Source organism: Mesocricetus auratus, unplaced genomic scaffold (genome assembly GCF_017639785.1).
Source record: "Mesocricetus auratus isolate SY011 unplaced genomic scaffold, BCM_Maur_2.0 Super-Scaffold_100676, whole genome shotgun sequence".
Lineage (NCBI taxonomy): Eukaryota > Metazoa > Chordata > Mammalia > Rodentia > Cricetidae > Mesocricetus > Mesocricetus auratus.
Window position 1 is genome coordinate 69,113,376 of NW_024429266.1, and position 15,656 is coordinate 69,129,031.

Sequence of the window (15,656 nt, forward strand, 5' to 3'; positions counted from 1 at the left end):
CAGATAAATAATCTAAACAGACCTATAACCCCTAATGAAATAGAAGCAGTCATCAAAAGTCTCCCAAACAAAAAAAGCCCAGGCCCAGATGGCTTCAGTACAGAATTCTACCAGAAATTCAAAGAAGAGCTCATTCCAATACTCATCAAAGTATTCCACACAATAGAAGCAGGAGGCTCACTGCCAAACTCTTTCTACGAGGCTACAATTACCTTGATACCCAAGCCACACAAAGACACCACTAAGAAAGAGAACTATAGACCAATTTCCCTCATGAACATTGATGCAAAAATACTCAATAAAATACTTGCAAACCGGATTCAAGAACACATCAGAAAAATCATCCACCATGATCAAGTAGGCTTCATTCCAGGAATGCAGGGATGGTTTAACATTAGAAAATCTATCAATGTAATCCACCATATTAACAATCTGCAAAAGAAAAACCACATGATCATCTCACTAGATGCTGAAAAAGCCTTTGACAAAATCCAGCACCCCTTCATGATAAAGGTCCTAGAGAGATCAGGGATAACAGGAACGTACCTGAATATAATAAAGCAATATACAGTAAACCAACAGCTAACATCAAACTAAATGGAGAGAAACTCAAAGCAATTCCTCTAAAATCAGGAACAAGACAAGGCTGTCCACTCTCTCCATATCTCTTCAATATTGTACTTGAAGTTCTAGCTACAGCAATAAGAAAACAAAAGGAGATAAAGGGGATACAAATAGGAAAAGAAGAAGTCAAACTTTCACTATTTGCAGATGATATGATAGTTTACATAAGTGACCCAAAAACTCCGCAAGGTTACTCCTAGAGCTGATAAACACCTTCAGCAATGTGGCAGGATACAAGGTAAACTCAAAAAAATCAGTGGCCCTATTATATACAGAAGATGAAGTGACTGAGAAAGAAATCAGAGAAACATCACCTTTTACAATAGCCAAAAACAGCATCAAATATCTGGGGATAATGTTAACCAAGGAAGTGAAGGACCTGTATATCAAGAACTTTGTGTCTTTGAAGAAAGAAATCAAAGAAGATACCAGAAAATGGAAAGATCTCCCATGCTCTTGGATTGGTAGGATCAACATAATAAAAATGGCAATCTTGCCAAAAGCAGTCTACAGATTCAATGCAATCCCTATCAAAATTCCATCACAATTCTTCAAGGACCTGGAAAGAACATTAATCAACTTTATATGGAAAAACAAAAGGCCCAGGATAGCCAAAACATCCCTATACAATAGAGGAACTTCAGGAGGCATCACCATACCTGACTTCAAGCTCTATTATAGAGCTATAGTCCTGAAAACAGCTTGGTATTGGCACAAAAATAGGCAGGTAGACCAATGGAACCGAATCGAAAGCCCTAATTTTAACCCACACACCTATGAACACCTGATTTTTGACAAAGAAGCTAAAACTGTACAGTGGAAAAAAGAAAGCATCTTCAACAAATGGTGCTGGCATAACTGGGTACTGGTATGCAGAAGACTGCAGATAGATCCATGTTTATCGCCTTGTACAAAACTTAAGGCCAAATGGATCAAAGATCTCAACATACATCCAGCCACACTGAAACTTTTAGAAGAGAAAGTGGGAGATACTCTTCAACGAGTTGGTACAGGAGACCACTTCCTAAACATAACACCAGTGGCACAGGCACTGAGATCGACAATTAACAAATGGGACCTTTTGAAACTAAAAAGCTTCTGTAAGGCAAAGGACACAGTCAAAAAGACAAAAAGGCAGGCCACAGAATGGGAAAAGATATTCACTAACCCTACATCTGACAGAGGGCTAATCTCCAAAATTTACAAAGAACTCAAGAAACAAGTCTCCAAAACACCAAAGGATCCACTTGAAAGGTGGGGTACAGAGCTAAATAGAGAATTCTCAGTAGAGGAGGCTAAAATGGCCAAGAGACACTTAAGAAAGTGCTCAACATCCTTAGCCATCAGGGAAATGCAAATCAAAACAACTCTGAGATACCATCTTACTCCTGTCAGAATGGCTAGAATCAAAAACACCGAAGACAATTTATGCTGGAGAGGATGTGGAGAGAGAGGAACACTCCTCCACTGCTGGTGGGAATGCCGACTCATACAGCCTCTTTGGAAATCAGTATGGAGATTCCTCAGGAAAATGGGAATTAATCTACCACTAGACCCAGCAATTCCACTCTTAGGCATTTATCCAAATGAGGCAGGTTCATACAACAAGGGCATCTGCTCCACTATGTTCATAGCAGCATTGTTTGTAATAGCCAGAACCTGGAAGCAACCTAGATGCCCCTCAACTGAAGAGTGGATAGAGAAAATGTGGTACATTTACACAATGGAGTATTACTCGGCAGAAAAAAAACAATGGAATCTTGAAATTCGCAGGGAAATGGATAGCACTGGAAGAAACCATCCTGAGTGAAGTAACCCAGTCGCAAAAAGACAAACATGGTATGTACTCACTCATATATGGATTTTAGACATGGATCAGGATAGTGCCAGTCTGCACTTCCACAGATAGAGAGTCTGGGAAACAGGAAAGAACCTAAAAGATATGCATATATGCATAGTACCCAAGAGAAGAGGATGGAGACAAGATCCTCTGAATGGATGGGGAACTCGGCAAGGGGAGGGGGGAGTGGGACCTGGGAAGAATAGAGGGGGTAAAGAGGAAGGGAGTTGGTCATGGGGGAACAGGAAGTTGAGGGGGTGGGGGTAGAATAGGGGGAAGAGGGAATCATAGGATCGAAGACAGATCAGGCACCAGAGTGACCTCGAGTGATCTAAAGGTATAACATCAATTGGCAAGCTAAGCAATAGTGGAGGGACCACCTCGAATGCCCATTCCTGATAATGAACTTGATGTCTATAACCATCCGGGAGCCTTCATCCTGGGACTGATGGAAGCAGAGGAAAACACACAACTAATCACTGAACTGAACCCAAGGAACCCAGTGACAGAGAGGAGTGATGAGCAAATTGGCAAAGAATGGGCTGGCAAAACAAGCAGAGACAGCTGATCTGAACAGGGGAGTGCTCTTGGACCCCAGACCGACAGTGGGGAGGCCAGCATGGGACTGATCTGGACCCCCCAAATGTGAGTGTCAGCGAGAAGGCCTGGGCAACCTATGGGGCCCTGAGCTGTGGATCAGTGTCTATCCCTGGTATACAAACTGTCTTCATGTGCCTATAGCACAAAGAGAGATGCTCTGTCAGCCTGGACTCTTAGGGGAGTGCCTTGACCCTACCAAGAGTAAAATGACAGACTCTAGATATCCCCTATGTGGAAGGATTTGGCAATAGGGTGGGAGGGAGGGGGGGAAGGGGGTGCGGGAAGAGGGGAGGGAGAGGGAACTGGGATTGACATGTAAAACAAGCTATTTAAAATTAAAATAAAAAAATGAAAAAAATCAATATATTGTATCAATATGTTTCTTTTTATTCAGTATCTGTTATCTTTAATAGGCTTCCATAATTAGTTATTTTTATAATACTTTGGTAGAATAAAAATAGAAATATGATAGCTAACAGATGTCTTAGGAACCAATCATAATTCTGTCTTTTAAAAAAGCTGTAGACTTTGGGGATCCCCCATGGAGTTCCTAACCTTCCCTGGGGAGCAGAGGGAAGATGGAATGGGAGGCTGGTGGAGTGTAGGGGCGGGAGAGGGAGCAGTGATTGACATATGAAGCAGACCTTTTTCTAATTTAAATGAAAAAATTAAAAAGAAAGAAAAAGCAAACAAAAAAAGCTGTAATGCCAGGACTTACGTGATGCAACACCTTGGAAACACTGCTTTACTGATGGAAATGCAGACAGATACTCTAACTTTGGAAACTGACAGTTTCTTTAAAATTGAAAAAAATGTATTAAGCAATTGCTCTACAGGAACAAAAAGGAGAGAGTAAGGGAGAGGGGAAGAAGAAGAAAGATGGGATTTGTTAGGTTATCTTACATGATAGTCTTAATAGTGGTCTTCTGCTTGTTGGAGTCGTAGAGAAGCCTTGAGTTCAGTCTAAGAAGCTCAGTTGTCTCAACCCATCCACTGCTGAGAGCCTGGAAGTTCCCTGGAAAGTTGTTGCTATTCAATCTTCAGAAGACTGAAGAACTAGAGCATAATGTCAAGAAGGAGTAACAGGAATAGCATCCATAGATGAACTTGTTCAGAAAGAAGTAGGGGGAGACAGGTGTACGTCTGGACCTTTTTGTATCTGATTGCTGAGGATGGGTCTTCTCCTCAGTTAATCCTTTCCTGAAAACCCTCCATAGATACCCCTAGAGGTATGTCTCCTCAGTGATTCCAAAACCTACTGTGATGATTTATCTTGTCAAGTTAATGGGAAAAGTTACCATAGAAACAAGCCTTTAGGCCTGACTGTGAGGGACTTCCCCCATATGACTAATTGCAGTGTTAAGACCTTCTTAAATGAGGGTGGCAGCATTCCATGATTGGGGTGATGGACTGAAAAAGAACACAAGTACCAGCTTTGTTAATTTGTGTTGCCTAACTACGGACTCAGTATAATGAGCTGAGACCATGCCTTCTCTGCCATGATGAACTGTAATTTCAGTGAGCCAAAATAATCCTTTATTTCCTCAAGTTGGTTTTGTCACAGCAACAAGAGAAATAATTATTATAGATATTGATGCCAGGAACAAGGTGGTAGCTTCGATAATCCTGACTATGTGGTTCTTTGGCCTGTGGAACTAGTTTGTGCCAGGAAGATGTGGAAGAATGTAGACTTGGGTTAGAAAAAGCCAAGAATGCTGTTGTGATGGAAATTGAAAGGCCAAGATGTAGAGAGACCTGAACAGTGGAGACAGTAGAGATCTGGCTCATGAGGCTTTGAAGGGGAACAAGGACTATATGGGGAACTGGGCTAGAGCCTATTCATGTTATATTCTGACAAAAAAAAATCTGACTTTATTTGGCCCTTTCCTGAGAACATAAGTTAAACAAGTTTAAAACACATGGACTAATTTATTTGATAGAGGAAATTTCAAGGCAATTTTGTATTCAGACCGTGTTGCTTGCTGCTTACAGCTCTTCTCCAGGTTACAGTGACCACGAGTAAAAAGTAGAACAGAGAGATATGAAAACTGTTTGTGAGGAAAAAGAGTATGAGCAAGTATAGAACTACAGAAAAGGCATGTCCCATTGAAGAAAAACCTTCACACTGGTTCAGTAGGAATAGTATCCCAAGAATACCAAAGGCTCCATCTTGTGAAAATACAAATTTATTTGCAAAGAGAAAATCTAAACAGAATATTGCTTAAGGGGGATCCTTACTCAAAAACAACTGTCTTAAGAACTTGTTTCCCAGAATTATTACCACGCAGACTGCAACTGAGCTCCATCCTGAGTTGGCAACAGAATATAGCATTTTTGGGCATGTGATTGTGGAGGCCATGCAGTCTTACGTAATGGTTCTAGAGATCTGCTGAAGCCAGGCAATATGTGGGAGGGTTAGAGTGGCACTGGGAGGCCACTGCATGCAGTTGTAAAAGGGTGAAGTTCAAGTCTCAGTGGAGACAGTGGTTTTTTACTGATGAACCAAGGGATGTCCACTGAAAGAATGATACAAGAAATGAAATGGAACTGGCTTGACTCTATGTATACTGTAGAAATTGAAACTGGAGAGGTCTGACTGTCCAACCCTTTGGACCCACATGATCCCCTGAAGTCTCACATGGAGATACAGGTTTTGGATAATAAGCCTATGCAGGGTTTATTATCTTTCTTTGGTCTGATATTTGAAATGAAACTATTGACGATTTCATTGCATGTATGTAACTCAGTTTTTAATTATCTAGGGCTCATAGTTAAGGGACTGCCTGAGGCTTGAAAAAGACTTCTGAGCAGTGTTGGACTGTTAAAGACTATGGGAACACAAATAAATATCTGTAAAGAAGTGTCTGCATTGGCTGATAAACAGTGGTTCTTAACCTCTGGGTCTTAACCCCTGTGACAAACCCCTATATCGAAAAATATTTGCATTGTGATTCATAACAGTAGCAAAATTTCAGTTATAAAGTAGGACTGAAAATATTTTATGGTCGGGGGAGGGAATGACAACAACATGAAGAACTGTATTAAAGGGTCACATCATTATGAAAGTTGAGAACCACTGGGCTAATTGAACTGGAAAAACTACCATATGTGTGGGCAACACAATTCCATGGGCTGGAATCTTAAATTAAATTAAAAATAGAAGGCTGAACTCTAGTATTGTCTTTCTCATTGTTTTTTGACTGTAGACACAGTGTGACCAGTTAACTTTTGCTCTTGCTGCCTTGTCTTCCTTCCATAATGGATTATGCCCTCAAATATGAGCCAGAATAAACCCTTATTCGGTGCCCTTGTTACAAATTTTGTCACAGTAATAAGGGAAGTAACTAATAAATACAGCAGTCAGGTTGGCAATAAACTAAACATGACACCATGTTATCCTAGCAATTCTTTTCATAGAGATTTATATATGAGAAACATAGTTCATGTATATATATATATGTGTGTATACATATGTTCACAAAATTCATAGCTACAGCATTCATAACATAAAATCAAAATGTGTATCAATTGAAAGAATAAACAAATTATGGTATATCTACATGGTATAATTCTGCTCAGCATTAAAAAGAGATGGACTGTTGTTATACTAAAACACAGAGACCTCTTACCTTCAGATCTTTATACCGGATCCAAAAGAATGCATTTTGCTCTATATGAAATCCTAGAATACATATATTTTAAAAATTGGAAGAGGCTGTTAACTGTAAATGGGCACCAAGGAGACTTATTAAGATGACAGAACTATTACATGATGATTGCTCTGTGTTGGTTTTGCAGTTGAACAGATTTGCTAAAGCCTATTGAATTGTTCAACTAAAGTTGGTAAATTGTATTATACATGCAAATTGCACCTCTATGAAACCTGGAAACTAAAGGCTGTTTAGTGTTTAATCTTCTACCTTTGAAATGTTTCCTATGTAATTGAAATTATGGCTTGCTCAAGGACAATCAAATGACCAAAAACATAACTCTTACCTATAAGTATAGATAGGAGCTCAAAGAGTAATTTTTCTTTTTATGTAATACTATATGTAAATGTCAAAACCATAATTTATTTTCAGATGATATGACTTTAAATGCCAATGATAATTTTTTTGTATTTTCAAAGTTCTATGTTATATAATCTGTTGGCCTTTTTTTTACTGTTTAATTATTATAAAATAAGGATTCTAGCTAACTATTGACATTTCTGTGTGAACAGAAAATAATATGCTCTATAGAATATTTTGCTAAATTTGAGATGGCTTTTATAGGATGCAGTGAAGGTTCCTCAGTTGGAAGGAGACAGTGAATTTTGAGGAATCAGTTAATATATGTAAGATATTCATAATAGAAGACTTGATGCATCATTTAAATATACTTGAAGTTAGTTTAAAATTGGGAATAGTACTTATATGTCCAAAGCCTTGTGTAAGTTGGGCTCAAGAAAACCAAACAATGAATGTTAACATTGAAATATTAATTAGAAAATATTTCATAATATGAATTTTAAATATTGTTTTCAGTAACTAAATAGATGGGATTTAAATTTGCTAGCACTATCAAGCCCATATCACCATGGGCTATAATAGATATTTTCCAGCTATTCTCTTTTTCTTTTTTTTTCCTGAGACAGAGTTTCTTTGTGTAGCTTTGGAGCCTATCCTGGAACTTGATTTGTTGACCAGGTTGACCTTGAACTCACAGACAACCGCCTGCCTCTGCCTCCCAAGTACTGGGATTAAAGGTGTGTGCCACCAATATCCGGCCTCCCCCCCCCCCAACTATTCTCTACAGTACAAGGAAACTTGCCTGAGGACATTAAGCTAGTAAAAGAGGGACAGAGAATTCAGCTTCCAGGTCTGACTTGTTAGATGTTCACTATCCTATTCCCACAACAAAGAAAAACCCAGTAGAAACTGAAAAATTGGCAAGTCTTATGTTCTTCACAGAGTTGGAGACACTAACTACCACCTTGAGAACTGGAGACAGGCGGTTACAGAGAATGGACAGTTGAGAGCGCTTAAAGTTGGCAACTTATTGCAGGGTGGCAAATCTAGACTGGATTGAGGGAAAAAAAAACTTGTGGTGTCTGGTCTTCTCAAAGTCTTCAAGCTTTATGAGTTTCAGAGCCAAGTGCCCTTTCCTGTTCCCATGGTGAGAGTTAAGGTTCTTGGACCACTATGCCACTTAGATTTAATCATAGGATTAAACCAGATTCCCCAGTTCACATATTGCAGGCCGTATCAACAAAGGACCTGCATAATAATAGGGGATTACAACTGAAAAACTGCAAGGTAGGCAATTTAAAGAGAATAATGGAAACCCAAAGACAGTAAGAGTGACAGAATAAGGACACTAGTAGAAGCTAAGATTACTTTACAGGCTGCTCACAGTACAGTCAACACAGCATTTGCCTTGTCAGATAAACATGAAGTTTCAGCTAGAATGTTTACCTGGTTCCTTTTATTCAGTAAATCATATCTAGATTCAACTTCAAATTTCAAGAGATTCAAAGACAAAGAGAGAATCTTGAAAGAAAACACCCAAAATACCACTTTGCAAAGAATTAAGGATAAGAATTACATGGAATTTGTCTTTGGAAAACCCCCGAGTAATGGAGGGAAATATTTTCAAGTGTTCAAAGAAAAGAAACTCATCAACTTGGTCTATAATTGTCTTTAAAAAGCAAGAGGAATTAAAGGAATCTTGTACTTGTTGGCCAGTCTTGTGTGAAATGTTAAACTAAGTTCTTCAGAAAAAGCAGCAACCACTCCTTCATACTGAAAGTGGCAGATTATCAAAATGGATTTTTAAGCCCTATTGTATAATTCATATGCTTTATATTTAACAAATTCATTGTTAAAATATATATTAATTGTAGTATACATAGTTAAAGAACACAGCCCCACCTAATATAATTTTGAACCACTTTCATTACCCCCAAAAGATCGTTTGTTATAAATCATTTCGTACCCCTGGTCTTGCCTCTACTTCTAGTCCTAATCATATTTTTATTCTGAATATTCTGAAATGAGATGTACCATGTATTTGAATGATTTGTTTAACCTATTTTTGACATTTATCTCTCTTAGAACATATATAAATCGGTGTCTCTTTTTATTGCTGAATAATGCTCTATTCCTTAGTTACATCCATTTTGTTTCATAACTCACCAGTTGTTCCCTTTGGCTATTAAGAACAGTGCTACACTGCATATTTGTATAAGTGTTGGTAGGAATTTCTGGGTTTGCTAAACTTTGTCTCATGCTGCAGTACCTATCACCTTCCATCCCCACTGGAGTATGTGCTATGTTAATTTTGCCATATTCTCCCTACCATTTATTGTTTGTCTTTGGCTTAAAGCTGTCCTGGTGGGTGTGAAATGATGCTTCATTTTAATTTCAGTTTGTATTCTTTTTGGCTAGTAGTGCTAAACATCTTTTTATATCCCTATTCTTTTATCTATCCTCTTTGAAATACTTAGATGGAACTGAAATTTTTATGTGTATACTATTTATAAGAGATATATATGAAACATAAAGAGATAGATTGGTTAAGTTCACTATAAAAGATAAACCAAGAACATGGAAATCAAAGGAAAAGTATTGTAGCTATCTTATTATGCAAAACAAGTATTATTCATTGCTTGATAGAATATATTTGTAAAAAATACAAGTAGATTTTTGCTAGAGACCATCATCCAGTGTAAAATTTTGTATTCATTGTTTAATGTTTTCTGGTGTTTGGAAATTGAAGATGACTAGAAATTAGATTAGATTTTCTGTCTCATTCATTTAGAAATGAATAGAATTTTTATTTGTTGCTTGCGTGATGGTTCTTAATGTTAATTATAAATTTAAGTGGCCTACTTTCCACAAATATAGGATGTTTTACTCAATCCTCTTTTCACTTTCTGGAAATAGTACCTTCGGTTATATGAGAAAATAATTTATCATGTTGTTATATATCTATGCAGTAAGAGTACAAGATGTAATAGTAAAATAATAAAATTTACCCTGGGGCTGGGAATTTGGCTTAGTATATAGCACTTCAGTGACATGTACAAGGTCCTAGGTTTAATCCATCAGCATAAATAAAATTCAGATCTAAAACCTAAGCTTATATTTCCCCACACTAAATGGATCTGCCTGAATACCACTGGTACATTCGTCTTCTCAAGTAACTTGAGATTGGAGTTTATTCTCTGAGAGTACTCATAGCTTCTTAATGGATACGGGTATGAGTCATGAAGATCAAAACTTACTGTGAAATATTAGAAAATTGGGTTCCAAATCACAGTTTACTAAGATTCAGTCTCGTTGGCCTCATAGCCTTTAAGTGTTACAGCCCCCAAAGACCTGAGAATTACTTTTTATATGGTTATTATAAGAAACCAAGCCAGCTTGAAACATGAATTACATTAATGGAATGTTGAAAAATTAGTGTTACATAAATTGCATATATTTAGATTGGGTCTGTTGGCCACAGTGGAGGCAGAGGCAAACAGACTGGTCTACAAACTGAATTCTTGGCCAGCCAAGATTATATAGTGAGATAAATAATTATGGTTTTTAAAATGAAAAATGTTTTATGAAACCCTGAAACTTTATATTTTCCCTTATGCATACTTTATAGTATTAAAAGTTTAAATATTATTCATATTTGTTGAGATTTTAATTTGGGATGAATATTTCTGAAAATAGAAAATTAGGAAATATATACTTCATAATGGATAAAGTTTGATAATTTTTTTTCTGAGTTGAGCACCTAGATTTTGTTTCGCTTTCTAGGAAGCACCATAAACTTTACATTATTGATATGTTATATGTATTAGAGATTATATGATAGAATATGAAGATATTGGTATACATTAAACTTAAGATCATGGCCATTCATTCACCTGTGTGCATATAGGCAGCACTAATTGGACTTGGGGTTATTTATAACAAAAACAAAAATTAAAAGATGCCATGAAGTTAAAAGGGAGAAGGGGTGGTGGTATTAGAGGGAGTTGTTAGTATTGGTGAATAGTTTTTTAAATATTCATCCTATAAATGTATGAAACTTTTAAAAACTATGAAGTATAAAAATCATATCCATAATTTTCCCAATTTTTAAATATTTCCATCTTTAACCAGTAATTTTAAATACTCCAATTTTATCTTATGCAGGTTGAAGATTGTAAAAATTTCTTTTAAATGCAAACAATTTTTTATTCAACTTAGAAAAGAATTGGTGAGTATTGATCTAATAATTATTGATATAAATGAAATCTTTTAAGATTGTCTAGCCATACGTGGGGAAGATGGCTCAATTTGTATAGGGCTTATACAGTGAAGGAACATGAGTTTGATGCCTAGAAACCAAATAAAAAAGCTGCTCTTATAATCTAACAAAGAGCAAACAGAGACAGAATGATCCATCCAACTCCCTGACCTGCCAGTCTAACTTCATGGGAGAGCTCCATGCTGATGAGAGACTGACTCCAAAAATAACACCTGAGATTATCCTCCATACTAAATCCATAGGACTTACTTTCCTAGGAAAGCTTATTTCATTTTGGAAGTGCTGAATATTTAGTTTTTTAGTTTATCTTGTATCAAAGTGTTAGTATACTGTTAAAACAACTTCATCTTGTAAATTATCTTACCTGTTTGATTAAGTTAAACTAGCTTTGCCTGATATGGTGACATAAAGCTGTAATCACAGCATGCGGAATGACAAAATTATTTGAAGCCATCCTGGGTTTCCCTGGCACAAAAACATACATATTTACAGACATGAATATGCAAACAAACTATCCTTGTTTTTTGGTTTGCTTTATTTTTTATGTCTTTGCATATTAATGCATGTTTTAAGGTGTATATGTGTAAAATTTCCGTAAAAATCTTAAAAATGTATTTTGAGTCCAATGTAATACCCACCTATTTGGGGATATTGGCCTATTTTGTGATTATGGTTTATCATTTATGGCTGTTTTTTTATAATAGAATGTTTATAAAAATGAAATTTAGTTTGGGAAAGTACCTATACCTTAAGTATATACTTGGTAAACTCAGAATATATAGAGCATGTCCTAGTCTCATGCTAATGGAGCTGTTATCTACTTCAGGTATTAACCTTCCCAACATAAAAGCATTATTCCAATCTGTTCTGCCATGAATTAGTTTACAATCATGGCTTGTAAATGAAACCGTACAGCATACAGCATGTGCTTGCCTTCTTTTCTTTAACTATGTGAAATTCATATTGTTAGACTGTCATTCATGATGTTTCATGGTAACCGTAATGTGTTATATTCCACTAAGTGCATATGCCATAAATTAGCAGTTGATTCTTCTGCTAGTGGCAATTTTATCATTTCCCAATGGGGAATATTATGAGTAATGGTGGTGTAGAACTGTCATATTGTGTGTGTGTGTGTGTGTGTGTGTGTGTGTGTGTGTGTGTGTGTGTGTGTAAATATCCAGAGTAGGAAGTATAATAAATCTTCTTATCCAGAAACTAGAAAATAGATATTTTACTTGGAGTAAATATAGAGATTATTGTAGAAGACAGCTTTTCTAGTTCACCTGAATGTGGGAGAATGTCTTATCAGTAATAATAGTAATAAGTTATGAAATGTAACATTTATTGAAAACAGTGTGTGTGCCTGGCAATATATGAGCCATTTTTATTATTTAGTTCTCATGCTTGTTCTGAGATTGTATCAGTTAGCTGTAAGTAACAACAACATCATAAATCAACTAGTGAGTGGTTATAAAGAACACATACATATATACTCTGCAAAAGGTCACATTGCAAATGTTTTCTCTGTAAAACATTTGTTTTTAACTATCCAAATTACAGCCTGGTGCCGTGATGCACACCTGTAATCCTTGTGCTCAGAAGGCAGAGCCAGTGGAGTAATTGCTTGTTCAAGTCTACCTAGCAAGTTTCAGACCATCTAGAGCTACATAGCAAGACTTTGTGCCAAAACAACAGCAGCAAATCCAAATTTTCCTTTGCTACACTTACATTTAAGACACTTTATGTCCACTGTTTACAAATTGGAAAAAATGTTGTGTTTCAAATACAGTTCCAGTGTCAGAATTATACACAGACTGTTTAAAGCGATTGTTTAAAAGAAAGGTAACATGTATGCATCTTAGTGCACACACATTGAGAATGAAGTTGCTGTCTTATACTCAGTAGACATTGTCATTTTTCATGTTTATTATATATCATACAACACATAAACTGACAGTGCATATACAAACAATTATTAATGGTACATTTAATTTTCTAGTAACCAACAAGTTATTCTGTAATCATTTTACATTCTAATATGAAAGTATATTCTTATATGAACATTTTTATCATGCTTTAATTATGGGAAATATTTTCATGATGAAAAAATTTCTTGAATAATACACAGGAGTCCTTTTTAACCTTAAAGTTGATTGATCATTTTGAAATATTTGAAAACTGGCAACTGATCATCAAAAGGTATCATTAAGAGAGGGAAGTAGCATTGACTGTATATGTAATACATATGCCCCCACAAGTCCTTGCATATAGATAATATCCAATGAGAAAATATGCCAATATCTTGAATATCACTTCAGGAATGACAGTGTCCACATGGTAGCCAAGAAGGTTGTGAGTTCAAAATCACCTTGATCTACCACAAAAACTAAAATAAGGTAGACATGGTGGCCCATACCTCTAATCCCATCACTTGAGAGGCTAACATAGGAGTATTGCCACAAGTTCAAGGCCTGGTCTACAGAAGATGCCATGCTTTACCACTCTTCCCCTACCCAAAAAAAACTACATGACCATTAACATGAAAAGATGTTGAATTTTATTAGTCATCAATAAGAGATATATGTCATAACCAAAATGTTCTACTTCTGTATGTCTATCAAGACAGTGAAGTTTGAAAGACTGAAAATAGATGGAGTGGTCCATGCTTATAATGCTTCATCCAAAAGATAAGAAAGGAGAACTGTCATGAATTCAATGTCCAGCCTGAACTTCATAGTGAGTTCCAGACCAACCTAGGGTACAGTGTGAAATACTGTCTCAATGAACAAACAAATACAAAACAAAAACAGAATTACTAAAGCTAGTTAGTATATGGAACACACACTGTTATAGGGAGGAAGTATTAACCACTCAAGCTAAACATACATGTTATGATCTAGGAACAGAAATATGTACATACGTATATAGACACTAGGAATATATATAATACAACATTACTTTTCTATCCCAAATGGAAATATCAAATGTTTATAAATGGTTAAGTAGATAAAATATTGTGGATATATTACAATATAATATAATGAAAAATGAAAACAAGTATATCTAATTTATGATCATGACAGAAAAGGGATTATCATTAGGAGATAATTTAGTGGAAGAAAGCAACAGAGAATATTATAGGAGTTATAGGATGATCTGTATCATAGTCTGGATTAAGTGGTCACATTTCCTGGAAATCAGATCTATTTCTCATGAGATGTGTGCTTTGCTATACTGTGCTTTATGTGAAAAAAATTGGAGAAATCATTCTATTTTAGTGCTAGTGAATTTCTAATGTAACTTTGTAATAGTGCTGGGAGATGTTGAATATTCTTATTTTTAATCAAGGCAGAATTACAAATTGTGGGCCTATTACAAATTTAATCTATGGCCTTGGATTGTATTTTGAAGCAGAATCATAGTTGATAAAATTTAAAAGTAGAGAATAGAAGATCCCAAAAGTTGAAAAATTACTAAAGTACACATTTTACAAATCTTTTCATTTAGTTCACTAAGTCTTTGTCTAATAAACAAAATCATTGAGGGAGAGATTAGCATTTGCAGGGCTTGCGTAATTTGTCAAAAGTATTATCAGATCCTGATATTTTCCATATTCTCTGAATTTTGTCATTTAATTCAGCATGAATCTAGAGAAACATTGCTGGGATTTAACATGGTGAACTACAGAGCATGTAAAAATTTGTGGAAAGCATGTGTAGAACATCACACATTCTTCCGCCTGGATAGACCACTTCCACCTCAAAAGAATTTTTTTGCACATTATTTTACCCTGGGTTCCAAATTCCGGTACTGGTAAGTAGCACTTTTATACTAAGACATTATTTGGGGAGATTTTTTCCCCTTTACCTTTAGATTAAAGGTTTAGGCCTAGAGAGATGGCTCACCGGTTAAGAAGAGCACTGACTTCTTTTCCAGGACACAGGTTTAATTCCCAGGACCCAAATGGCAGCTGACAGTTTCTATAACGCCAGTTTAACGACATCCATCATCCATCACCCATCACCCTCTCCTGACCCTCAGAAGCACCTGGGGACACAGAGTATTGCATACAAAACACCCATATACATAAAATTTAAAAATATATTAATTCATTAAAGACCTAGATACAAAGCAATGGAATCATTGTTAGTCACAAAACCTACAGAGTCAAAATACCCATGGAATCTTGTCTGTATGTCTGTATCAGTACATCCTATGGTATCTTATGGTGTACACCAAGCTTGAAGTCCTGTGCCTTTGATTGTTCTGTATATAGTTATAAAGTAATTAGCCACATTTG

The 15,656-nt window shown here is 36.1% G+C and overlaps 1 protein-coding gene across 3 annotated transcripts in view; it reads left to right on the forward strand.

Annotated features, from left to right (window-relative positions):
* Ptpn4 (protein tyrosine phosphatase non-receptor type 4) overlaps positions 1-15,656 on the forward strand; it is a 162,362-nt gene that overhangs the window by 85,849 nt on the left and 60,857 nt on the right. For all 3 annotated transcript variants that reach the window (XM_013113552.3, XM_005070297.4, XM_040737603.1), the window contains exons 11-12: positions 11,239-11,302; positions 14,997-15,169. In XM_013113552.3, the coding sequence (XP_012969006.1) occupies positions 11,239-11,302; positions 14,997-15,169 (237 nt within the window). The remainder of the gene's footprint in view (positions 1-11,238; positions 11,303-14,996; positions 15,170-15,656) is intronic.